Here is a 27,988-nt window from a genome sequence, read left to right as displayed (position 1 = left end):
AAAATAAAGTATAAGCACAAACCTTTAGACAAAGCCCTTATGTAAAACCTCAGAGCCACATCTGTAGAGAACAGGCAATGCTAAGGTGTAATGTGATCAACAGCTAATAGGTACAAGAAAACCCAACTGATTTAAGATACAATTCAACTGCAGTTTTTAGAAATTACTGAGTATCTAGCCTTATTATGGAACATCTCAAAATACCAATAAACAGTTTTGTCAGCTCTTTCTCCCTTATTTCTATTATTCATTTAGATTAGACTTGTGCCTGATTGCTATCAAATAATAATATTGGTATAAAACTCCATCTGGAAGTAATTAGTGCATAATTCTACAAGGAAGTCATTTTTTAAATTTATTCTGGAGGTTTCTATAGAAAAATATGTGGCATAGTAATCAGAATTTGCATTTAGCTAGTCCTTAAGGAATCATTTTAGCTATTTATAGATATACCAGTTACATCACTATGTCTGCTCTACATGTTTACTATCACACTTTAGCTGCCTTCTAAATTATCATAATAAAGCATTAGAAAAGATATATTGAGAAAAGTGAAGATAATTGACTATTTCAATGTTTAATCAAGTATATGCCAATAAACGTTATACACAATATTACCTGTACAGATGCCATTATAAAATTGTTTGTAGTACACATTGCTTTCTGTGTCACCTTAAAAGGAAATCCACATATATGAGGAATGACAGCATTCAGATCAGTAACAAAAGAATTTAAAATAACTTCTAAATCTGCTCTAGGAAAGTACTGTATGGGCTGACTTCTGATGCAACTGGAAGGATATCTGAATCAGTATTAAGGAATGAAATAAATAATTTGACAAATTGATATTAAAAAGCATCAGACACAATTTCTTGAACAATAGGGATTCATTAAAGTCATGACAGCGAGTAAAATCTGCTACTAGTACTTTCTGCACATTACCTGATGGTAAAGAAGATGCAGTGAAACCAGTAAACAGAAGTAGAATGACTGTGGCACAAGGAAGCAAATATGGCATCAATAGTAATAGGTGCCTTGGGAAAGATCCTAAAACATCTGAAGCACCAATTGAATATCATCAACGATGATAAAGTCACCATCAATCAATTGCCAAAGACAGCTTTATTTGAAATAGCTTACATCCTGCAATGATACCTTTAGTATAATTAAACAACATATCTCTAACCTAGGTTTTTAGGAAGGACTTGCTAGGTGGACAGAAATGCCAAATGTAATCTAAACTTCTGGCTAACTGTGCAACTGCCCATAATAATGGCAAATCATTAGATACAGATGAGGTAGGGTATGAAAAGGGGTGGGTTTCAATTTTTTTCACTACCGGTTCAGTGGATGTGGCTAGATGGGGGGTATGTGACTGAGTGGGCGTGACCAACTTGATGTCACTCACGCCCACTCAGTCACATGACCCCCTCACCAAGCTATGCCCACCGAAATGATGGTGAAAAGTTTTGAAGGGGAGCCCCTCCAGCCTCGCCAGAGCTAAGGAAATGCCTGCAAACGAACCAGTAAGAAAAAAAAGTTTTTGTCCTCTGCAGGCTTCAATAGGGCTGGAGGAAAGCAAAAACACCCCCGTTTTTGCAAAAAATGGATGGAAAACAGGCCACTTTTTTGCAAAAACAGGGGCATTTTGCCTTCCCCCAGCCCTGCTGAAGCCTGCAGAATGATTCTGGAAGCTGGGGGAAGGCAAAAACACCCCCATTTTGCAAAAAACGGCCCATTTCTGGGACCTCTCTGGGACTGGCATGTGCACATCATTAAAAAAAGGGGAAAATTACTTTCTTTCAATTAAGAATGTTCTGCGCATGTGCAGAACAGAAAATAAAGATGGTGGTTCCCAGGATAGAACCGGTATGGTCATGTGTCCCTCCGAGTTACTACGTATCCAGCCAAACCGGTCCGAACCTGTAGGAACCCACCTTTGGTATGAAACCTACAGCCATATAGACTTATCAGAGTTAAGCCAAAGTTAATTGTTTGCCTTCAGACTTGTATATTCTAAACCAGGGGTGTCAAACTCACATCATCACGGCATTGTCATGTGATGTATCGGGACTTTTCCCCCCTTTGCTAAACCGGGCATGGCTGTGGCCAGTGTGTGACGCATCCAGTCTGCGGTCTGCGAGCTTGATAGCCCTGCTCTAAACAAACTTTGAAGCGTTTTGCAAAACTTTCCAGTTAGTTTAAAACTGACCATGATGCAGAAAGTTGGAAGAAATAAATAAATGGATGGTATTTATACTTCACTAACTTCTAAAGAAAAATGGCTGCAGATGGGTTTCTATATGCGAAAACACAAAATGCAGAGAATTTACAATTATAGCACAGAATTCTGCTTTAAGAAACTCAGTTTATATTGGAAATGCATTGATTTATTTTACATTTATCTCATAAATGAGAGATGACTATGACTACAAATGTTTATTTTTCATGTGGTAAGAGACAAATATTTATTTAACTTTACAGCAAATATTCAGTAAGAGAGTATTTTAATAGCATATTTTAATACTATAATCTTGGCTCATCATGGCTCATGTTCCTAAGAAGGCCCCACAAACAAATACAACATATAAAGGATATGTAAAGAATTGCTCTCCTATAAGTTTAAAATAAATGCTGAAGTACGTCTGGGAATCCTCTGGCAGATGGTAGCCATACTAAAGATAAAATATATACAATAGATAATACATAGCAATAATTTTGTCAATTGATTTATTATTTATCAATGAATGATAAAAAAAAACATAAGTATACCCTTACCAGATTTTCCCAGTGTAACTGTAAATCACTGTATGAATGAAATGGAGAATCAGGTGGAATTAAGTGACTGATACTCATTATCTGACCCATTTTCATACTGGCAGAGATACAAAAAGATTATTGGAAAATTAGTATTAATCAGTAGAAACCATAATTATGTAACAGATATTTTAAACTAGGTTAAAAAATGTGGGCTTCTATTACCCTAAAATAAGCTAAGAAATTGAATTTGTCACATTCTATATCTTATTTAATGCAATATACTGGTAGACATAAGGAGGAAAAGTAGACACAGAATAAAATATATAGAAATAGAAACTTGTAAAGATAAAATTATATACATACATATTAACATAGTTTATTTTTATAAATCAGCATTTAGCATCTGAAAAGAGTAGACACATCTGGATTTAAACAATCCAAAAGCCTAAAGTAAACGTTAAAAGGGACACCAAATTCTAAAAACAGTTGGGCATCATAATTTACTAGATTACTGCAAATGTTCTGGCTGATTAAGAGTTATAAAATATGGGATTGAGATTGCTTGCGTGGAAAATTCCATAAAAGAGGAATGACCTGTTATTCAAATATGTCTATAAAGACATACCATAAAATAACAAAGTGACTATTTCCATTTCACCAATCCAATAAAGCAGAAACGTGGCTCAAGTGATATACCAACATCTGCCCCTCATTAGTATTACACATAGAACTAATGAAAAAGTCCTATTGTAATATCACATTGGAAATGAAGTTGGTAGAGGCAAGGCTGTTAAAAACCAAACCTGCATACAGTTTACTGGAACCCTTTTGTAATTCCCAAATATGTTGCTTGACTGATGTTCTGGCATTTTTAATATCCAAAAAAATAAACCATACAACTGGAATTTTTCTGTATGGTAGCCTCGCTCACAGGTGTCAACTTGTCATTTAGAATTAAGTGTAAAGAACTAAAGATTATACTGAGTTTTCAAAAAACCTGTTCAAATTTAAATAAGATATTTGCTTTGTTATGTTACTTCTCAAAGTAGTTTTTTTTTTAAAAAAAAGTATTAAAAATAGTCTAAATATTCATGAAATTCTGAGAATGAAAAACTTTTCTTAGTGGCTCCTATCACTAATACCTTTACTGTAATAAAATTATATTGTAGGAAAAGTTTAGTTCCTCTTAATACAATTCCTTGTAAAATATGAAAAACACACCTTGGTAAAACATAACACCAATTACTTAAAATAGAACCTTCTGAAATGACTGCAGTAGTATCGTTGTTAAAGTTCTTTATGATGTTTGTTGAAATATCAAAATCTTCAAGCTAAAATAGAAAAAAATGAATACAGCAATTTTTGAAAGGTTAAGTATAAAAGTATAAAATGTAATGTATGTTAAAATAATATTGCACAAAAACTTTCATTAAAAGCTTTAGTTATTACATTTGTAACTGAAATTACTAAATCCCTTCATAAAATCATGCTATAAAATTAAGGGATGCCTGTTTAATACAAAGCAGTCATTTAAATCCTTTCAGACTTTGAAATTATTCTCAGTATGGATCTGTGATTTACAATTTACTGCAATAATACACATATCAAAATAAATTATAGCATTAAAAGAAAAACGTATGTTTTTAAATTAAACTACCCATTTTCTTTCTAATAAGTTAAAAATAACCAGTAAACCCTGATTGTGGTCATCGTCAGAAATATACCTATAGATTGTGTTGTTGGTTTTTTCTTTTCTTTTCTTTTTTGGTCCCTTCAAGTCAGTGTTGACTCTTGGAATATGCCTGGATTAGCAGTTTTTGTGGCAAGATTTCAGAAGTGGTTTGCCATGCCTGTTTACAATGACTGAGAATGAGTTACTGGCCGAAGGTCATCCAGCTGGCTTTGGGCTTAAAGTAAGACTAGAACTCACACTCTCCTGATTTCTGGACTGATGCCTTAAACTTTACACCTAATTAGCTCTCTCAATTCCTGGATACCTTTATTTAAAATTTCAGTGATATATCAGAAATCACCAGTACAATTCTTCAGTAAGATGAAAATTATGCCTGATAATTTTTGTATGCATCTAAGAGATGTAAAGATATATTAAAAATACTTGTTTTCTTGGCAAATATTCACCTAATAATGTAATTATTAAAGAAAAATGTATATACATACATACATACATACATACATACATACATACATACATACATACATACATATTCTTTAAACCACAAGAATACATATAGTTTGGAGAAAAGAGGAGAGACAGAAATTAAAAAGTGAGATGAACTGCTTAACAATTGTTGATTGTTTTATTCTGAAAAAGAATTTTAAGAAGCCCTAGATACACAAGCATCCATAAAATGCAAATGTAAAAAGTTATATTATTTCTGTACCTCAGGTGGTGATGAACATATCCTGCATATTTCCACACTGATGCAAAGTTGAGTTTCGGATACACTAATATCCACAACTGAAATAAAATTCATAATGTCCAGTATACAGCATTTTCATATATCCCTTATGTACCTTATGCAATCATATATTTTCCCCATAAGTGCATAAGACAAAAATTATACTGAATTCTAAAACAGGACTGACCAAGTGACTTAACGATTGATGTGTCAGTCTTGATTTCAATCATAAAACGTTTTGATAAATAAATTTATATGCCTAACAGTTGCTCAACTGATAATCTCTGTGCGTTACATCTGATATACCATTGATTTTCTTCATTCCTTTTTTTCCAACCCAGGGTATGTGTAAAATATATCTAAGGTAATTCCAGGTCTTTAAGAGTGAGAAAAATATTTATTCATAGTGTACTTACCAACTGCATTTTGCTTTCCCATCTGTGATAAAAAATTTCTCCCTTAAAAATATGAAAGTGGTTTATTATAATTCACAGTTAAAACTATACCAAAGCAATGTATAATGAGGAAAATATGTTTATATTTTGTTATACATTGTTTCTGTAGTGTTTGCTTCACAACACGTTCCTTATGTATAAAAGATGTATGTATTATGTATTACTATTATGTATTATTTGATAAATGGCCACAGGGAGAGAAGCATGATTGGCTCTGGGTAGTAGTTAACTCCTCCTTGGGAGAGGGAATGGTCCCATCAGTTCTTAAAGAGGCTTAAAGATCTTTGGCCTCCAGACTCTCCTCCAACTAAAACATATCATAACCTAATTCAGCAATATTAGCTAATCTAATTAGAGATTTAGGTTGCAATTTCAAGAGGAAAGTGCAGATTTTAACAGTATCCAAACATATTTGAGTTGACCATAACTGCGTACAAATAAAGCAATATTATGTATTACACACAAATAAAATATTTCAGTTTTGAGGACTTTTCAGATGTTATAAAGAATTGGAGGTAGAAGTGGCTGATCTTAAAATTATACAGGCCTATGGTCATGTGACCATATTTTGGGTGATCACCGAGCAACCCACATTTATAGCCATAAGCAGTGTCCCATGGACATTAGATCATGATTTATGATGCTTTTGCTGGTGTTTACTTATCATTTCTGACAAAAATAACATGCACAGGGAACAATACATTCATTTAATAACTATGGTGTTCACTTAACGGTTGACACTATAAAGGACATAAAATTGGCATAGTCACTTGATAAACCACCCTAATGACCATCATGACTTACGATCATAATTGCAGGATCAATTACCATTGTAAGTTGAGGACTACCTGTAGTCAGATTTACTGAACAATATTGTAACAACTATAGCTAATAATAAATATATGCATCATGCAGAAAATATTTAACACTATAAAAACATTTTCACTATCATAAGTTCCAAATAATTACCTTGTATCAACAAGTGACCAGCTTGGTTCCAGTTAGGGGCAAGTTTGGCTCTAAGAGTATAAGAAAGGCAGACTTGAAAGATAGTTGGGGTAACTCTTTCTGGCATTCCTACCTAATAAATAAAACAAGTTGTATTGTATTTTCTCTTTGCAAAAATTTCCTCCTTATGAAATTGAATATTATTATTATGGAATACCTTACATTTAATCAAATGTAATCCAACTAGCAGAGGAGAATGTATTCTCCAATGGTTAAGAGTCAAACATAATAACCACGTTACTGCTTTTTGTTCAGTAAATAACCCTTACAGGATAGTTTAGTCTGATAGCGTGCTGGTTGTTCCATTGAGACTGTAATTTGCATTCATGATTAACAAGATAGGAATAGACTTAAAGTTAGGGCTGTATTGGGAGCAAAGGTTAAATCCTCTCTTCCACTCTACTGGTCTCAATCAATATTATTCTCCTGTCATAGTAATTATATACTAAGCAAAAATGCATTTAGACTGACCTTCAGGCAGAGATTGTTCTAGTCTTATAACCTGCTTCACTGATTTTAATATATAGAATATTTCTGAAAAAGGCATTTGCAAATCAGTTACTGTACAGATTGTTTATTTAGGTCCAACATAATGCAGCTAATTTGCTAATGATATGGTGAATGCAATCCAAAGAAAAATGTTTAATAAATAATATGAATTCACTCCAGTGCCTCAGTATATTTTGCAGAGAAATAAATTGCAGTTGCAGGCATGACAGCCAAAAGATTATTATCAAACTATCTAACCTTTCATGCAAATCTGAATTCAGATTTAAATATATACCTTACATTTAAAACAATTACTTTGAGTTATATGCCCAGTAAAAGAACCTTTGTTACATTTTAGCTGATTATCATCCTAACCTTAATTTCTGGTAGATAGAGGCAAGGCAGATATACCCAAAGTGGATGGTAAAAAGGAGCTAGGGCACTTACGTTTAAAAAAAAAATCAAACATTTATAGATACATAACACAAAACCTATACATGTACACATATATTGAAACACACACTGAGGCAGATTAATAGTCACTGAACCAAGCATTTATCAGGAGGCAAAGGATATTCCTCTTAGTGCAAATAATTGGGATACTAACAAATATCCTCAGAGATTACAGGCACTGTCATAAGAGGACATGGCACCATTCAGCTTAATTTGGACATTGAGCTAGCATTTTTCCAAAAGAGCATAAACCTTCATTCAGAAATAGCTTGATTGAGAGGTTACAGACATGGAGGATAGGTATTGCAACATGCTAGATGATCTTCACAAGCTCTCCGTGTTATCTGCGTCCTGTCACTAGTCGTTGCATGTGCCATCTTTTAAAAAAGTAGCCTGATTAACCAATCATAGGTGCAGAACATTTCAGTATCTGCAACTTGTCACTTGCAGAGCTTGAAAGACAGCTAAAACTCACATTCCAGACACTTGCCTACACTTGCCTAGCTTGTCCCATCACATACTTGTTTTTCTGGTAAGCAGATAAGATTCAGTGGGAGGCAAAATAAAGCCAAGAGAATCCATTAAATGTTTTTCATGGCTTGAGCTACATTACAACTGATAAGGATCGCACCATTTCCCAGCCTTGCTATTAAGGGAGAATAGAGCTCAACAATCAGGGTAATACAATTTATGTCAGGCTACTCCTATGCAGATTCCATGACTGGAGGAATGAACATAAACAGAACATTAAAAAGTATAAAATCTAAAACATATAGCAGTCTCATATGGTGATCATGATTTGAGAGCCACAGATGAACACAAAATACCACTTATCAGAAAGCAAATTGATGAAATTGTCCCCCACTTCCTTTAGACTTTCAGGATGCTGTCTACCATCTTAATAGCAATAGCAATAGCAGTTAGACTTATATACCGCTTTATAGGGCTTTCAGCCCTCTCTAAGCGGTTTACAGAGTCAGCATATTGCCCCCACAGTCTGGGTCCCCATTTCACCCACCTCGGAAGGATGGAAGGCTGAGTCAACCTTAAGCCGGTGAGATTTGAACCGCCAAACTGCAGCTAGCAGTCAGCTGAAGTGGCTGCAGTACTGCACTCTAACCACTGCACCACTTACTTACAGGTAATCCTCGAGTTATGACCATAATGGAACCTGCCCATTATGGCTGTAAGTCAACATGGCCCTATTTTACAACCTTTTTTTGTGGTAGCTGCTAAGTGACTGCCGTGGTCATAAAACTAACCAATGGTTTGATATGGAGCTGGTTTTGCCTAAAACAGGAAGTAACTGCTGGTTTTTGGCAAAAATGTAATAAAACATGGTTATGTGACCGCAAGATGCTGCAAATGATCACAAACATAGCCCACTGCCCATGTGCGGCCATGTGACTGTGGGGGGTGGCAACCATCGGAACTTTGAATCTGAGTCATAAATAGCTCTCAAGTTGTATTGGAGAGAAAGAGAGTAAGCATGCACACAATAAGAAATACAGTGAGCTATTTGTACAGTTCACTCATGGCTTCCAGCCCAAAGTGCACTCTTTTCAAAGTGTATTCCCCATCTTACTTTCTTATAATTCCTTCTTTTAAAAAATGATATACACATTTTCTACCACAATTGGAAGAAAAACATGTATATTATTATTTTCTGATTGATCCATTAGGCTTTCACATCCTGCTCATTGACATATATTTTTATTCATGAAGCATAAAATTACCACTGCATTTATGTATGTCACCAAATTTACAGTAAAACAATCTTGGTCAACATCTATAGAGTGTATGGCCTAAGATATATATTTTTAGTTTATCATGGATACTCTTGTTCACCAATCAACCTGACTGCATAGTTCTCTGCAAGGTTTGACTCAGTTATAAAGACTCAATAATATTTTTGCTACTTTGTTATTACAACATTAGCATAGTTTAAAAAGAAAGATCCACTTTGATCCTATAGTTCAGGATTGGATAATTCATGGCCATGGACCATATAATATCTCGATCACTCAATTTCCAACCCTCCATACCAGTATACCTGCAATGGCCAATTTTCAGGAACACAGTTTCAGGCCATCTTTAAAAGCTTAGGTAATGATTTTAAGGATGAGAATAGTATTGTTTTCCAGAAGCTCCCCACACCTTTTTAATTGTTATTCCTCCTCTCAAAGACATAACACCTTTGGTCAAATAGTGACATAATTACATTATTTCTAAGGTAGATTAAGAGATTAACTTGGAATTCCTGCACATCAGATCTGCCACCACTTATATCTACTTTCCATAATTTGATCAGCTTCCAAATATTTAGATTTCATTCCTACAATTGTCCAGTTAGCATGTCAATTGCTAAGAAATCTGGCAGATGAAGTTCATACAGAAAAGATTGCCAAGTTTGTGGAAGAATATTTTATAAATAATATATCATCAGTATAGTGTATGAATTGTACTGAATTAAATGTCCATATCATAATGTCATAAAAATGAAATTTAAATATCTAAAACTCAACTACAATAAACAAGCATTCCATTTTTTTCAAATTTTAGTAAATAAAATGTAATTTTCCAACCTGTAGCAATATACACCCCAGTGGTGGGTTCCAACTGCTTTGGACCGGTTTGGCCGAACTGGTAGTAGTTTGGCAGCCTGGGTCGCTGGAACCGGCAGTGACCCAGGCCTGCCACGTCCCCGAACTGGTTCTCCAGGGGGCGCCATAGGTGCCACCATCTTGTTTTTCACTTCTGCGCATGTGCATAACAATTTTTATTGCACTGAGCATGCACATGCAGTGCACATCAAGCACGCCCATGAGCAAACCGGCAGTAGTACCTGCCGGAACCCACCCTGATACATGCATCTTGTATGCAGAAAAACAACCAGAATAAATAATGTTCATCACTTACCGTAGCTCCATGTTTATCTATATAAGCTTGAAATGTTCCTGATTTGTAAAAGGGTATCTAAAACAAGCAAAAAATAAGTTAAAGCATATTTCTTTTTAAACTTTTTTGTATTTTACCTGTTCTTTGAATAAATCCTTCTGAAACATGAATTCTTTGGGAAATACAATTGAAAGGTACTGTTTCTACTATAGGACAGGCCCTTGGCAGTTTTTTGTTTAGATTTTCTTAAATAGAAGAAACTCATTTAATACTACTGTTAACATGTCAAACATTGAAACCAAATGTAAAATCACTGAGCATTTAGTCTGAAAAAGAACTTAAATAAAATATGTAAGAAATCAATAGAGACAAATCAGAGGTTCTGAGATATAAATTTGTAATTAAGAAAATATAGCCTTTAATAACAGGAAAATAGGGAGGAACTATTGATATAAATAAGTTGACTGATGCAAAGTTGTGATAAGATTCAGGGCACATTCACATAGGAGAGATTTCACTACCCCCCACCCCATTTGTCTGTCATAACCCAACCACTGAAGGCAACCTTATATGATTTCAATTTTAATTTGCTTCAGAACTCTGTGACCAACAGAGCTATTTAAAAAAGTGGAACTCAAACACTGGTTCCAACCCTTTAACTACCACAGCCTCAGAAATAAGAAAAAAAAAATCTCTTAAATGAAAAACTATACCACATAAATGAAAAAAAAAAAGTAGTTTGCCTTTGGACCTTTGAACAGACATTAAGTATGTACCCTTTCTAATTACTTTTGGAAATTGCTGCTTAACTGCTTTTCAGCTATTATAAACCTTTGGGTCATGTCTGATTGCACCTGATGAGTTTTCTTTAATCCTTTTTAAGTTTCAACTACAAGTATAACAACTTAACTTTTTTAAACAGCTACAGAGAACAACGAGAACCCAGATCTACTAGAGCTATAAACCCTGTATATAAAGTATAAATATGTAGGAAAGAAAAATGATTACAATCAATATTAATGGACTTAACTCAGCAATTAAAAGAAAGAAAACATTTCATAAATTAGAAAAGTTAAAACTTGACATAATCTGCCTATAAGAAGTACATATTCAAAAGAGACATGAACACCTACTAACTCAACCAAAGCTTGGGAAAATGTTTTCAATACTGGCGAATTGCAAGAAAATAGGAGTGATCTTCTATATTAAAGATAATATTCCAGCAAAATTAATCTATGCAGATGAAGAGGCAAGAATTTTGATGGTGGAAATTATGGATATCAAAAAAACACTCCTAATTGGAATCTATGCCCCTAATGAAAAACAAGATGAATTTTATAAAAAATTGCATAAAAGAATCTTGGACTTAGACCATGTTGATGTTTGTATGATGGGAGATTTCAATAGCATTGTGAACTAGAACAAGGATTACAAAAAACACAAAACAAAGCTAAATAGAAAAATGCTTCCGAAATCTTTCTTCAGGATGATAGATGAAATAAATTTAAAAGATATATGGAAAGAAAGAAATGCTAAAAAAGAACAATATACTTTTTATTCAAATAGATATTAATTATTCTCCAGAATTGATATGATATGGGCTTCAGCAGAATTGATTTGCAACGCACAAGAAATTGTGATTGGAGCAAGCACTTGGGCGGACCACAATCCAATTACAATTAAATGGAAAGGCCAAAGGACAAGATCTAGATGGACATTAAATAAAACTATATTGAAAGAAAAAAACTTTGTACAAAAAATGGAAAAAGAGTTAGCCTTTTCCTTTAAAGAAAATAGGAAAGAAAATACATCAATGCAGAATCTTTGGGATACAATGAAGACTGTCACTAGAGGTCTGATAATAGACTATACAAGGAAGAGAAATTTAAAGAAAAGACAAATGCATAAAGCTTTAGATAATGACTACAAAATACTCGAAAGAGAGTTACAGAGATCACCACAAAAAAAAAGATGTTAAAATAAAAATGGATATAATTAAATATAAAATGGATCTACTGGAAAAGGAAGAACTGGCACAAAAAATTAGAGGTGCTAAACAGAATTACTTTGAAAATGCAAACAAACCAGGTAGATGGCTGGCATATAAACTGAAAAAAGAGAAGCAAATATTCCAATTAAGAGATGAACAAGGACAAATTCAGTATGGAAACACTGAGAATATATATATATATATATATATATATATACAAGATTACTATGCTAAGCTCTATGAACAAGAGAAGGTGGAAGAGGGAGGAGTTAAAAAGTATTTACAGGATGCTATATATGAAGTGACTATTTAGAATACCGTATTGAAAAATGAAGGAATAACATGTTTGTTTGAATGTATGATGTACAAAGACAATAATGAACATAAGCATACTTGATTGGTGGAATTATACATAATTGAAAACTGTGATATACAAATATAAATGGTTGGTAAATCTCTTTCATATTGGGATCTGTGATTATATAAAGGTATACTGTTACTATATAAACAATCAAGAATGTAAGGGAATTAGGTTTATTGGAAAAATATTAATTGTAATTGAATATACATTGTACAATGGAAGTGAGGTATTTAGTTATACTAGATAAAAAATCTGTGATTGTAAATATAATTGAGAATATGGATGCAAAAACACTTGTAATCAAACGACATGCTGTATGTAATGGATGAGATCACTTTTGTTAATATTGGTTTTTTTACTGTAAAAATAAAAACAATGGATTGCAAAAAAAAATGTGATATAATAAAATAGTGTTTTTGAAAAAAAAACTTTTTTAAACAGCAAATGAACAGTAAAAAGGAAATTAAAACTTTGATTTTAGAAAGTTACGAATAGCTAAGGGTACCAATATTACCCTTGTACCCTAAATTTATTTTTTGAATTAATTATAAAGAATTCTTGCCATAGAAAAATGCTTTTGTTTTGAATTTTTTAAAAACAGAAGATTTAAACAATTGGACTCTAGAGGGAGCCAAAGATTACAATTAAAGGACAACACAAAGTTGACCAGTAATTACAGAATGACGCAATATATTTTAACATTGGACATAATGAAGGATATTTAAAAAAAAATTGACTCTGGTGTTAAGTGATATCTGCCTGCCAGAAACTTTATGTGTAAAATATGTTATGGAGGAAGAACACATTTGGTTTTACAAAACAGTTTGTTAAAGTTTAGAAGAAACTCATAAGAACAAAGAAAAAAATGAAGATATCAAATTCTACAACATTATTTGAATGGACACAGAGTAATATGGTTAGAAGAAATGGAAGGAATATAAAGTTGGTTTATCTGATCAAAGTTAAAATAGATTTTATTTTTTCCGCTAACCCTTAATAGACTTTAGCCGGCATCAAGACTGAAATAACCATGCTTTGTGAATTTGTTTATAGATAAGGGATGGAATATGGGAAGAAAAGCTCATCTGTTGTATTTTAAGAGGAGGCGATAAGTTGCTAAAATTGTTTTTATTTATTGTGAGAATAGATGAGAAGTCACTTCTTTATATATTTCTTTTCTTTACCTTTACTATAGTCTTATTTTCCTTTTCTCTTTCGCTATTTTCCTTTCTTTTTTGCATCTTTGGCTCTTTTTTCCTTTTTTCAAGTTTGTATTAGTTTTTACGGTATAATCTTATAAAGTATAATTAGTACAGTAATATTAAGTTTATAATCTTAATATCATTACTATAAAAAGAGTAATGCAATTTTTAGATGAAATCAAACCTAACATTAACAGGGATTATGAAATCAATCAGAAACATTAAGATTGGGTTTCATGACAAAGTTAGACATATTCTTTCCTTAATAGGTTAAATTGCAGAAGTTGAGCAAAATGTTTCTGCAATCAGCATTTGAGAAATAAAACTAACATAAAATCAATCCACCCAGTCATTTTGTTCACTTACAGAGAACAAGATGAAATTCAGGAGACATTTAACACACAAGGGAGAAGACTAAAAGGGCAGATGAAGAACAAAAATAGTATTGTTTGCTGTTGATGAATAAAGAAAAACAAAAGGCTGATCAGGGGTATTTTATAATAGATGAAATATGTTATGATCAATATAGTTAAGTTCTTAGATCCCTTTTTATCAATTTAGTATAAATTGAGGGTGTGAAATATATATATCTGCTTGCCTTCAGTAGGCTAAAAGGGGAAAAATGATTTTTGAAACAAAGCACTCTATGTGAGACATATGTGAGTATGTGAGAACTTCCTATTGACTTTAAATTTTTAAGCTGCATAAACTGAAACTCTTATTATTTTAAATTAATAACATTAAGTATTTCTGACCGTCATAATCACTGAAATTTGATTCAATGTTCCAGGAACAGGCGAAGAAATTATACCTTGACACAGCAGCAGGAGTTGCCTAAGTAAAATATTAAAAGCTTGTCACTAATCTTAATAATTATATACTTTTTAATTAAGATGTATATATAAGACACAAAACCTTCAACGGATTCTTTTAAAACTTGCTAACAATTTTTTCTTTGACAACAGAGGAAAGTGATAAAAATAAACACATAATCATTCAAAATATTAAATTTACTATTTACTAATTTACTATTAAACTAATTTGGCCTACCTTTTTTTCTTGACCCTCTTAAGTTTGGAATGCTTCCACAAGCATTAAAATCAATGGCCCTTGGCCTGCCAAATTAATAATCACAATGATAGCATTCCAGTCCTCAAAGTTTTATCTCTGAAAGGATAAAAACCTACACCCTTTTAGTAGAGTTAAAAAAAAACTTTAACAGCTTAAACATCTTCTAATAATGAAAGCAAACATCATGAGACATAGAAAATAAGCAAAAGTAAAAAAAAAAAAATGTTAGGAATATAATCTAATGGTTGGGTTGGCAATATATAAATCATGTAACAATGTTGTACCTATTTCTTTAAAGCATACTGTTTTTCATTAAGTAACAGAAACCATATTGGGAATAATGATCCATGATACTCAAAACATAACAGGCACCTCCCAAACTGGGTTTCTTAAGTCCTATTATATCAGCAAAAACAACTTCCAGAGGTTCCCTTGTTTTAAAACCATTCAGTCTGTTTTCTGGAGTAACTTTGCTTTTCTCCTGATTGCAAACATTGCAGTTTAAGTATGGTTTTAGTTTTATTTTAGTAGGAGCCGAGGTGGCGCAGTGGTTAAATGCAGCACTGCAGGCTACTTCAGCTGACTGCAGTTCTGCAGTTCGGCTGTTCAAATCTCACCGGCTCAGGGTTGACTCAGCCTTCCATCCTTCCGAGGTGGGTAAAATGAGGACCCGGATTGTTGTTGGGGGCAATATGCTGACTCTGTAAACCGCTTAGAGAGGGCTGAAAGCCCTATGAAGCGGTATATAAGTCTAACTGCTATTGCTATTGCTATTATTCCTTCTGCTAACTTAACAGTTTGTTGCAGCATCTTGAAATTAACGTGCCCCATGCTTCTATGTAGTAAATGTATGCATTCGTCATGAGGTTTCGTCATGGGTTTAACCAGTGGTGGGTTTCAAAAATTTTTGTAACCTCTTCTATAGGTGTGGCCTGCTTTCCGGGTCCACTGGTAGAACCTCTTCTAACCGGTTCAGTAGATTTGACGAACCTGTTCTACCAAATAGGTGCGAACTGGTAGGAACCCACCTCTGGGTTTAACATTATGATAAGCTGTGTTAGCCATCTGGCCATCCAGTGTAACATACAAACCGTTTTTTAAAGTAGCAGTAACCCTGTTACCCTCCTTTTCAATTATACAGATATCTCCCTTAAAGGTTATCACATAGCCAATGTTAACCAGAGCCCTAACTGATAGTAAGTTGAATTTCAGGTTAGGTACATATAGCATTGGTAACTGCTCATTTAGGAATGAACAACATGCATTACTTTCACCAGACGCCTTCACCTTCCATCCATTTGCCAACAATGTTCCTTGCTTGTGGTCATTTTTACAAACCTTTTTTTTTATCTCTAGCAATGCACTGTGATGCTCCACTATCAACAACCCACAAATCATGGTTTACTGGTGCATTGCTAGACATAGCCAAAGTAGACATAGCTAAATAGACATTAGCATTTTTTTCTGTGAGATTAGGCAATATCTTGGGTTAAAGATAGATAAAACTAGGGGAGGATACAAAATCTCACAAACCAAGAAGATTAACCAGCTACTCAGAATGTTTCGGATGGAACTATGTAAACCAGCTAAAATTCCAATGGGACTAGAATTTAGCCATGATGATGTAAAAATCCCTGTGTTTGATAAGGGTATTTATCAATCATTAATTGGTAGTTTATCTTATCTGAGTAATTGGTCAAGGCCCGACATAGCATATAGTGTAAATCAATTAGCCAGGTTTAATGCTGAACCTACTGAAAGGCGGGCCGGGCGAAGGAGGGGTGGTGGTGGCGGCAGTGGCTGCTTTAAGCGCTGCCTTGTCTCGCAGCCGGGGCCGCTCCGGGCTGCCGGCCGCTGGCACGTGCTCCTGCGAGAGCCTCTGCGCAGCACCAGGAGGCCGCGGAGAAGCTTCGCTCCGCTTCTCATTATTCAAATGTTTTATTTTCATTTTTTCATTTTCATTTCATACAGTCACATATATACTGTGCATGATTGGGGCCATATAACATTGGGCAATAAACACAGCCATCCTTGTACTCCCCAAAATACAAAACCAATATACCACTTCAACCCTCCATACACCCTTTCTTACTCCCCCCTCCAACTTTCCTTTCTCCCCTCCAACATTCCCCTCTCCTACTTCCCCTCCCCCTCTGTCACTCCTTTCTCCCCCTCCCTTCCATCTCACCCTCCTTCCGATCCTCTCTCCCACCCTCTCTACCCCTCCCTCTTCTTTCCCTCTGCTCCTCGCTTTGGTGTATTTCTACTATCTATCGATGTATTCAGCTTATTTTTATACTAAAATTAAAAAAAGCAACAGTATACAAGTGCAATCATGTTACTTTAAAATCTGGCACATACTATATTTCCCCCCTCCCTCCCTCCCCCCTATGACCCCACCTCCCTTCCCCCCTCCCGACTTCCCAGAGCCCGTACACGGTATAGCTTTTTATCAAACACAGTCTAAGATGTATTAAAACCAAGAAAGTTGGGGGGGAAAAATAATAAAGAAAAAAAAAGGGAGAAAAGAAAAAAGAAAGAGAAGAAAAAAAGTCAGTAAAATCTCTGCGTAGAACTCAGCTTCTTACCATTACACAAACTTTAAGCAGTTTACATTGTTCCTAATCTTAATTGTTTAATTACCTGCAGGTTTTCCCCAGAAGTTATTTGTTGATTCAGCTTTTGCCTGTACTCTTCTCTAGCTAGGGGCCTTATCTCTTTATCTAAGTATCTGTCTGTTTCTAAACCCTTAATTTTGTCCCCTTTGTGCCTCCTTCCTCTATAACACAATTTAGATACATTTCAAATTTTTCTTTTGGTATCCTCTTCCAACTCTTTTCGTTTTTACCCTTGTTTCTGTCTATATATATTTTTTGTATTCATCAGTACTCCTCTCATATATGCTTTACTTACATCTCCTACAAATTCCCTGAATATACCCTTATTCATATTCAGAACAAAGTATTCAGATAGCAACTTTTTACAATCATTAATATACTTTTCATATCAAAATAAACTCCCATTCGACTTCCAAGACCTTCTTGCCTGCACTACCCTTCCCAATTCCGTCCAGACTGGGTTATGATCCAAGAGAACCCTCGCCGCAATCTTTGTCTTCTTCACCCTAGAAGATAAATCATTAGTGATTTGTATAAAATTCAAAGTTGTCCATCAAGTCTTTTTCCCTTCTAGAATTAGGTCTAATGCGATATATCTTCCAAAGGGATCTGCTTCAGTTCACTCAGCCTTAATGTCTTTTCCTAAGTATACAACTATACCATTTTTCTTTTGCGTAGCAGAGGTCACAAAATATTGACCAAGTTCGAGGTTGAACAGATATTTTGGATCAGTTAATTTAATATGAATTTCTTGCAGACAAGTTATATCGTTCTTGAACTGTTTGAAATAGTAAAATATTTTCTTTCTCTTCTGTAAAGAGTTCAGACATAACTCCTTGATCAATGGCCGATGATTATTGAGGTTGTTGCAATCTGCCTTGTTTTCCCATTTGTCTGGTAGTCGTACGGCTAGGTCCTTGTTCTCTGGTCCCTTGCCCTTCCGGAAGGAGGAAATGGTGCTTTCTGTCTGCTAGTTGTGTGATTTGCTGTTTATCTTGTCCTTCTCGTAATCTTTCTCCAGATCCAGATGATTCAGGGTGTCCCACCTTCAGGGTCTTGTGATAAAAATCTTGGGCTTCCCATACAGAGTTGAGACGATATTTTTGCTTATCAAATGTAATTATAATGCCAAATGGCACATCCCATCTATACTGTATCTGACGGTTTCTGAGTTCTTCCACTAGAAAAGCATAATCTCTCCTGGCTCTTAGCATTTGGGATGGTATTTCTTTCAAAACAATCAAGTCCTGTCCGCCAATTTGTAGCCTGGTATTATAAGACTCTTGTAGTATCACGTTTCTAGACTCTCTTGTAGTAAAATATATAATTACATCTCGAGGAAGTTGTCGCTCTTTTGCCGCCCAAGAGTTAATGCAATAAATTTTTTCGATCTGCCAGTCAAAGTTGATCCCCGGTCTTCCCACCAGACGATTAAAGGCCTCTGAGAAAATCTGCTTCAAGTTCTCCTGTTCGTTTTCACGCAGCCCCCTGACTCTTAATGCAAGCTCCATCTGTTTGTAGTGTATCATAACAATTTGTTTTTCTGCGTTCTCAACTTTTTGTTGCATCACTTCAATTTTGGATGTCAAGTTAGTGTTGGCTTCCTCAAGAACCTCTAGCTTATCTTCCATTCCAGCAACATATTCTGTCAATACAATTACAAGTCCCACCATATCGTCCTTTGTTTTGGCAATCCTAGTATCAAGCTTATCACATAAGTCTGCATTAAGTTTCTTTATCTCCTCTCTAAATTCTCTAAGAGTCTCAAAAAAAATTCTTTCGTTAGTAAATCTCCAGTAGGGGGCATAGAGGGTGAGAGCTGCAACTTTGTGCCAAGTGCGTGAGGTGTATTCCTAAAAGGACGTCTCCCCGACTTCGATTTTGATGCCATTATTTCTTTTCTTCAAACAATTATTCAACAATTATTCAAACTCTGCTGGCCCGTTGTGTAGTTTGCGAGAGAAGAAAGTATTAGGTCCCCCCCTTATTTGTTCTTAGAAGTTTTTCAAAAGGTTTCAGAAAAGAGCATTGTAACAAAGCAAGTTTCAAAAGTTTAGCATTGTAATGAAACAATTCATATTCATCTCTGTTTAGAATGTCTCTATATTAACAAGGAGGCTTTTACAGCTTTTAAAAGTTGATAAGAAAAAAAAATCTTGGTAAGTCTTCAAAGAAACAAAACTAATTAGTCAGAGAATGCCATCTGGCTGTTCCTTTGATCTTTCTCTCTGTCGGACAGTTAAGAATGTGGCATCCGCCATTTTAGGAGCTTATTTTTTTAGAAACCCGATGCACAAAGAAAGCTCTTTCTTTTTTTTCCTTTTTTTTAAAAAAGGGGGACAGATAAAGTTCTCGGGTACGGACTCTGCTTCTATTAATCTGAAATAGATATATCAAAAATTGTCCTAAGCGGGGGTTCCTTACTTTGCGCCGTGGTGGTTACGGCAGAAGTTCCTGGCTCGGAGGTGTGATTCAGCCTTCGGTAGCGCCCCCTTCCGTTCGCAGCAAAGAAAAAAGCTGCAAACTTCAAAGAAAAGCTCTTGCCAGCTGGATCTCTCTCTCATCTTCTTTGCCTGAAGAATGAGTTTATCTACCAGGTATTTAGGCAGATAACGCAGCCAGGAACCCGGGGGCAGCTCATTAAGCCACCGCCATCAGCAAGGTCCCGCCCTGGAAGCCGCTTCGCTCCGCTTCTCACCCAGCCTTCCCCCAGAGGCGATCCGGGACTTCCAGCGGCGGAGCCTGGAGAAGCAGGCCGGGGCAGCTGGCGGGCGGCAGCATCGGGAGTGGCGAGGCACTTTGCATCATGGGAGCTGCCAAGCGCCCAGGTCTACAGCAAAGAGCGAGCCTCCTCCTTCTCCCCCACGGCAGCCGTGGGGTGAATGCCGCGGCCATCAATGAAAAACCCTAGGAACTCTATCTGGGGCACCACGATCTGGCACTTGTCTCTTTTGACTTTGAGCCCCACTTGTTGAAATTTCCGGAGAACCTCTCGCAGGCGGGCCATGAGCTCATCAAGGGATGCTGCGGATACGAGGACGTCGTCAAAAGAGGGGACGATGCCTCGGAATCCTTGGAGCAGCCACTCCATCAAACTTTGGAAAAGTCCTGGGGCGATGCTAACCCCAAACTGCAATCTGCGGCAACGGAATGCGCCCCGGTGCGTGACGATTGTCTGCGCCTCAGCTGCCTCATCGTCCACTACTAGCTGTTGGTACGCTAGGGCGAGGTTGAGCTTTGCGAAGATAGACCCCTCGCCCAAGGTGTGGAGAAGGTGCTGAACCACTGGTACCGGGTACGCGTTGGAGGGCAGAGCGCAGTTGATAGAACAGCGGTAGTCTGCGCAAATCCTCACGCTGCCGTCTGGTTTGATTGGTAACACGATGGGTGTTTCCCATCGTGCATGGTCCACTGGCTCTAGGACGCCTTGAGCCACGAGCTTATCCAGCTCGGCGTCCACCTTCGGCTTGAGTGCAATGGGTACTCAGCGTGGCTTCATTCGCACCGGTTGCACGGACGGGTCGAGGTTGAATGACACGGGTGTGCCAGTGTATTTGCCTAATGTGCCATCAAACACGGCAGGGAACTCGTTGACCAGGCAGTCTAGGGCCGACGTGCTTAGATGGTGGATGCCGCTGATCTGAAGGCCGAGGGACTGGAACCAGTCAAGGCCGAGAAGGCTGGGCAACCGCCCCTCGACTATGATGAGGGGTAACCGGCCATCGAACCCCTTAAACTGCACCCTGACCTTGCGCATGCCAATTACTGGAATCAGGTTGCCCTGATAGTCCCGTAATGTCAGGTTACAGTCTTGTAATTGGCGCTTTGACAGTTGGGGCAAAAGGCGCTTAATCGTGCTCCAAGACACTATGGATGTTGCGGAGCCGGTGTCCAGCTCCATTTCGCAGGGCCTCCCTTCCAGGTTGACTGTCAGCTGAATCTTTTTCTGAAGATTGTGGCATGAGAGACCCTGGTTAGCGTTCCGGAGGATGGCATGGCAGTCCATCCTAGCCTTCTTGGGCCCCTCCGTCCGGTTTCGAGGTTGTCGGGACCGATCGGCCTGGAACTCTGAGGAGAAGGAGGACATGGGCTGCGCGGCTCGGCACACCTAGCGATGTAGCCCTTCCTGCCACACCGCTGGCAGAGGGCTTGCCTAAATCTGCACTCAGCTCTCTCGTGGTTGCCTGCGCACCCACTGCATGCAGATTTAGGGTCGCCCTTCCGGCGTGGTAAGCTCTTTCTGTTCGCCTCATAAAGGCGGTTAATGTCCTCCTCTTGTCCTTCAGCGTCCGATTCCTCGCTCTCTGTATCAGGTAGACCGGCAGCTGTATTGAAGGTATTGGCGGTTTGTGCGGTCGAGGTAGACCGGCTCTTCGCAATGGTAGCTAGGGATGCTGTGGCCATTTCGGAAGCTCGAACTTCATCGAATGCCGATTGGAAGGAGAGGTCTGCCTTGGTCAACAACCGCTTTTGTAGTTTGAGATCTCTGAGGCCACACACCAGGCGGTCGAGGAGGGCTTCATCAAGATCCCGGAACTCGCAGTGGAGGGCGGCCGATCTCAGGGTGGCGACATAGGCGCTGACTGACTCTCCCTCGGCTTGGCTGCGTTGATGGAATGTGTGCCGACGGGCTATTTTGGACAGGGACGGTGCGTAATGGCTCGTCAGCTTTGCCATCAGGACGGGCCATGGCACGGCCTTGATAGGTTCAGGGGCTGTGAGAGCCCTGGCGGTGTGGAACAAGTCCGTTCTGCAGACTGACAGGAAAAATGCGCATTTCCTCTCATCCGTCAACTCGGTAAGGTTGTGAGCGACCAGGAAGCATTCGAAACGGGCGGTGTATGACTCCCACGTCTCGGATCCATAATTGAATGGCGCGAAGTTTAACGTGGCCATTCCTGTCAGGGAATCAGCAACGTCTCGTCGCGGCAGGTTAGAAAGAAAAGCGTGGTTCTAGTGACTCAGCGAGTGACTTCAGCTACTCACACCTCAGTTGGCAAATCCCATCCTCGTCACCAGTGGTGTGTACCAAAGGACCGTGGGTAGCCAGAAGAACTGAGGCGGAGACGGGAATAAAGGCTAACAAATTTTATTCCCTAACAATAACAGGCTGACTTTCAGAACCGGCTCATAGACAGGAATGCGCGCTGCTTGTTTGGACAGCTCCCTTTTTATACAGGAGCTGTCAAACGATCAGCCAATCGGGTGTCGAGCGCTTCCCGCTTAAACTCTTTATTTTAGCGCATGCTCAGAACGTGACACTTCTCCCACCCTTTAACAAAAACTTTATTGGCTTCAGTCTCACTCTACTTCAGTGCTTGTGTGAAAACCAGCTTTTCAAGGCTTCTCAGGACAGTGATGGCGAATCTTTTGCACTTGGTTTGTCAAGTATTTGGAAAATGCCTAACTTCACTCTGCTGGCTTGTCTCACCCATACATGTATCCCAAACAAAAGAGAAACATTTTTAAAAAATTTATATTAATTAAAAACACACCAATGATGTGAGTTACTATGTATTGTATAAAGAAATGTCCAATAATTATAAAAATTAAATATATGTAAAACAAACTCATTTTCAGAGAGTTTAGAGGCTGCACAAGAGTATACCCCATTCTCATGTGGCCTCCACAGCATCACCCCCATAACAGAAAGGGGCACGCTTTCAAAAACAGTTGTTTTCAAGTGTTGGTGAATCTGGTGTGTCATGGCATGTCACCTTTGACACATGGGTCATAGTTTCACCATCACTGGTCTGCCTGACATCTGGTAGATGTCTGTCAGATTTCAGGAAGAAGGGTGTAATTAAGTCAGATTCTGTGCTGACAATGCTTTCAATCAAAGTATGGTAAACATAAGCAATGTGTCATCCTCTATTTTACATTTTAAAAAAACCTGAATCTATTATGAATTTTACTTGCACATCTTCCATTGTTCTGTTCTAATTTCAGTTGCTGCCAGTTGAGAACTCAATGTAATCTTCACAGCATAAAGCTTCTGCAGGTCAGGCAGACTACTGAAAAACAGTGACTGACGTCTAACATCATTCATTTTGTTTTGCTAACCATGAGAAAGTAATCCAATCTGTAATATAAAAATATGATTATAAAAAGCTGTAAAGATATGATACAATTCAAACTATTAGAAAGTTATTTTAATGTCATTCTCTTTGATAGTGAAGTTGGATGTTTGAGTGTAGTAGTTATCAATATGAAACATGATGTTCAAAGCATAAGATGTCTATATATCTGGAACATACGTATAATTGTATTAACTTCCCTCTTTAAACTCGGAAGGTTATTTCAGATGAAATGAAAGAAAATATCCCAAATGCTACTTTCTTTTCCTTCTCTCCAGAATGACCCATCAGCATATAACACAGAAATGTAACTCCAATTTACTGTTTTCTTCATTTCTCTTACTTTCTAAATAAAACTATTCAAGATACTTGTCCAAATTGGCTGAGTACTTATAAGTATATTCTTATAATGTAAATAAATTATGGCTTTTGAATGCATTCTCACTTGAATGTCACTATGAAATATAATTATGAAGAATACTTTGTCACTGTACTTTTAATTGAGAATTTTAAATAAAATGAAAGTAAATGTAAATGTTCTATCTTCAATTAATCAGTCAAACCAAATCAAAATCAGATCAAAATATTCTTGTTATCTTATTCTATGCCTAAATTGGATCATTTTAATAAATTCATTTAGTACTTCAGTATATGATATTTTGAAATTATTTGCAAATGGCTCAAAGTATATTTTAACTATTCAGAAGCAACTCCTATTTTTCAATTCATAAAGCTAGTACTAATGGTAACCCATTGATTTGGTTGTGGGAAGCCAGCAGGAGGTTGCCTTGCTTAATGACCATTGTGGTTAACAATGGTAACTGGGCCTGCAGGGACTGCTGTTGCTAAGTGATGCCATCATAGTTTATAATAGTGACACTAAGTGATGAAAATTCCAATCTCAATTCCTGTTGTAAGTCAAAGTCTACCAGTACTGTGTAGGTATAAGTAGTCTTCACTTAACAATCACAATTGCAACAACTGCATCACATGCAACATGGTTAAGTGAGACATCATGTGATTATTTCGGTTTTATGACATCAGTTCTGCTGTGGTTATTAAGCATCACATGACTCCGAGTTGCAATTTTACTGCTGGCTTCTTCATTGACTCTGCTTGTTGAAAGCCAGTTGTAAACATGCAAATGGTTGTAAATGCCCCCAGGTTCTACAAAGGACTGTTTTTTCAATTACAGAAATGTGTTAGGGCCTCTTAAGAAACAAAAGTCTTCAGGGTATAACTTATTAAGATCCTATAATTTCAGGCAGTAGTGCAATTGGCTGGAAAGTACTAATCATTTAATTAAGGTCACAAAGCTGAGTTTGTTAACTAGCCCAACACTTATTAGGAAAGTGCTGCACCAAGGACAAAGGATGCTCAGGAAGAGATAGCAAGTTAGATATCTGAAAAACTGAACAATATTTGATCATGCTATGCCAGCTGGATGGAGAACATGAGGACAAATAAATAAATAAAAAATAGCTTCTGTTGAAGTCGCTATATTTATGACTATCATTTTCAGTCGTAAGTTTCAACTGTAGATCTTACCACACAGATTTTAAAAACTGAAGCAAAGTTTATTTGACTCTGTTAAAATAATTATTTCATCTAAAAAGTTAACAAAATACTTAGAATGTCAGAAAGAATCTTTGTTTCTCAGAAGTGTGAGAGAAAAACGTGATGAAAAGCACTCAATTCTTTTTCTTCTTCTCTCTCTCCAAACAATTATTACAAAATATGGTAACCTTAGAACTGCTAATTTAGACTTGTTTTAACTTTTTTTTTTGTCTTCAGGACTAAACCTGACAGCCTGGGAAAACCTGAAAAACAGGAACTAAGCCACATAGCTTTTGTTTCCCTTCCTACAAGATAAGCTGGACGCCTTTTCTTCAAAATATATTTGTTGATCAGAGGAACGCAGAAGAACAATCTCAATTAGGAATCGGAGAAAGCTATTGTACCGTTATTTCCAGCTCCAAAAGCGCTGGGGAAAAATATGTACACAAGAAACAGATTATCTTTTTAAAAAACGCGGGAAAATGTCGTGAGGCGAGAGAAAGAGCTACGCCTGGGATGGCGCACAATGGAGGTGGGCAATGAAGACAGAGGCAGGAGTGAAAGACGAAGGCGCAGAGAAGGAGAAAACCACGCGGGGAAAGTCGTCGATTTGACTTTCTGACTAAAAAAAAAAAGGGGGAGCTTCTCTCAGTTACAGATCTTAACTCTTCCTTTCTCCGCATTCTTTTTGTTTCCTTGCACTTCACGTTTTTCTGTTATGGCCCGAGGCGCTCAAAGAGAGAGGAAAAGTACGCACGGATAGGAATGGCGATTTAGCAAAACCGAATGTATGGAAATGTATGTATGTATTTAGCAAAAGTATCTGTGGTGCAATTCAGTGCCACGTACAAATGGGTAAGAGTTCAGCACTGATTTGTAACGCAGCTCCGGATTCCGCTGAACTGCCCGTCCAAAGTTCACCAGCACGTGATAACGTTCAGTCCCAATTGGGGCAGCCTCGAGGCACGGCAGAGCTGGGGCCAGAAAGCGGAATTACGCAACCTTTTCCCTTCTGATTTGTATAGGGGAAAACGTCCCAGCCTTTTAAAAAGATCTTAAATCTGATTTTGACAGTACAGTAGATTACATAATTGCTGTCGAACTGCTGGACAGGCTGTTTTAGTGCCACAAGGAAATAAATATAAGGCGTCTCTGTAAAAACTCAAACATTTTTTAAAATTTCTGTAATCTCTGACCATCCTGACTGATAGGGCAGTTAACTATTCAGACGTTTATTTTGAACTTTGTTCTCTCATATATTGTCCAACTATAGAAGATTGGGGGGGGGGTCCTCTTAAGAAATCAAAACAGCTATTTTTGATATTCTCATGTCTTCTTTGACAATCCACTAATTTTTCAGCTTGATTGCATTATCAGGATTTCAGAAAACTCTAGCATATATAAAATGGGTAATTCTAGTTCAAAACTGCACCTGTGTGTCCTATGCAGTTCAAATAAAGGACTAAACAAAGCTATGTATTTTGCAAAAAAATGTAACTATATGTGAGCAGACACTTTTAGCTCTGTTAATTGTTTTAAAATGTCATAAATTTGTCCCCAAAAGTTTGAAACTGTAAACTTTCTGCTGTCCCACAATGAAGTTACACTGAATTTACATTCAGGTTTTATAAATGGGTTTTCTCAACCCATTTCATTCACCTAGTCCATCAAAAAAAAGTGGAATTGATATGGGAAACATTCAAAATATCAAGTGAAACCAGATTTTGCATCTTTTTGCCTTTTATTTTTTCTTGTCCCTGATTTATTACTCTTGAATTCTGTTATCTGAGAATTTGCTGCTTTAAAAATTGTATTTGAGAAGATATTAAAACCATTACTGTATTAGTCTTTGTGCTGTAATAGTTCGTCCACATTTCAACATTACTACTTACATTGCAATTAAGTATCAGGAAAGATTGGTTTAAACAAATTATCATTTAACCATGAAAACTCTGGCCATGGTGAGATATTTGTCATATAAATGGTGGTGTTGGAAAGCATCATGTTGTAAGCTGTCCAGTCACTTGTTAACTAGATGGAAATCATAAATTTAATAAGTAAATAAATATAGAGATAATGATAAAGTGTTTCTATGCCACCACGGGTGTTCAGCCTAGACACAAAAGTTTTAGTGGTGTATGAGAAAGGATCTGTCTGTTTAGAATAAAACCACAAATTTACATAAACTTTGAACAGCCAAATTATACCCAACTAGAAATAACACAAAGAATTCCACATCTCAGCAAAAATTACTTCATTAGCGATAATCTTTTGTGGATAATGCAGCTGGCTTTGGATATACTTTAATATACCATAAATGCTCATTGAACAATCAGTATTATTATATCAAACGTGCAAATCTTTTTTTGCAACACCATAAAACAATTTAACAATGCCATTCGATGACAAATAAGCAGTTTGTTTCCCCAGTCGAAGTAATATCTGTAGTACAATTTATAATTCGCATCCCCGTGTTCCGTTTTCTGTACCATCTGTCTGTTTCTATTTTTTCAAGATTTCATCTCTATATTACTTTCGTCAATTGCTCTGCCCCTCCCCTTCTGGCGTAAGAAAGCAAGAGTTTCTTGGAATCTCAGAGGGTTGATTCAGAAAACCAACCCAGCCTCAG

At 36.9% G+C, this 27,988-nt stretch overlaps 1 protein-coding gene across 1 annotated transcript in view; it reads right to left on the bottom strand.

Annotated features, from left to right (window-relative positions):
* CUNH18orf63 (chromosome unknown C18orf63 homolog) overlaps nucleotides 1–23,774 on the bottom strand; it is a 32,041-nt gene extending 8,267 nt beyond the window's left edge. The window contains exons 1-10 of the mRNA XM_087707324.1: nucleotides 23,641–23,774; nucleotides 14,792–14,870; nucleotides 10,505–10,561; nucleotides 6,605–6,716; nucleotides 5,597–5,638; nucleotides 5,163–5,239; nucleotides 3,982–4,091; nucleotides 2,779–2,875; nucleotides 2,590–2,675; nucleotides 619–793 (exon numbers count right to left, since the gene is read on the bottom strand). Of these exons, the coding sequence (XP_087563450.1) occupies nucleotides 619–793; nucleotides 2,590–2,675; nucleotides 2,779–2,875; nucleotides 3,982–4,091; nucleotides 5,163–5,239; nucleotides 5,597–5,638; nucleotides 6,605–6,716; nucleotides 10,505–10,561; nucleotides 14,792–14,870; nucleotides 23,641–23,774 (969 nt within the window). The remainder of the gene's footprint in view (nucleotides 1–618; nucleotides 794–2,589; nucleotides 2,676–2,778; nucleotides 2,876–3,981; nucleotides 4,092–5,162; nucleotides 5,240–5,596; nucleotides 5,639–6,604; nucleotides 6,717–10,504; nucleotides 10,562–14,791; nucleotides 14,871–23,640) is intronic.
* Nucleotides 23,775–27,988: the final 4,214 nt, after the last annotated feature.

The sequence above is a fragment of the Thamnophis sirtalis genome, unplaced genomic scaffold, assembly GCF_051295495.1.
Source record: "Thamnophis sirtalis isolate CommonGarterSnake01/CBP01778 unplaced genomic scaffold, rThaSir2_p1.2 scaffold_2, whole genome shotgun sequence".
In the NCBI taxonomy this organism is placed as follows: domain Eukaryota; kingdom Metazoa; phylum Chordata; class Lepidosauria; order Squamata; family Natricidae; genus Thamnophis; species Thamnophis sirtalis.
The sequence above is the reverse complement of the archived record's forward strand: the minus strand, read 5'-3'. Positions and strand labels throughout refer to the sequence as shown.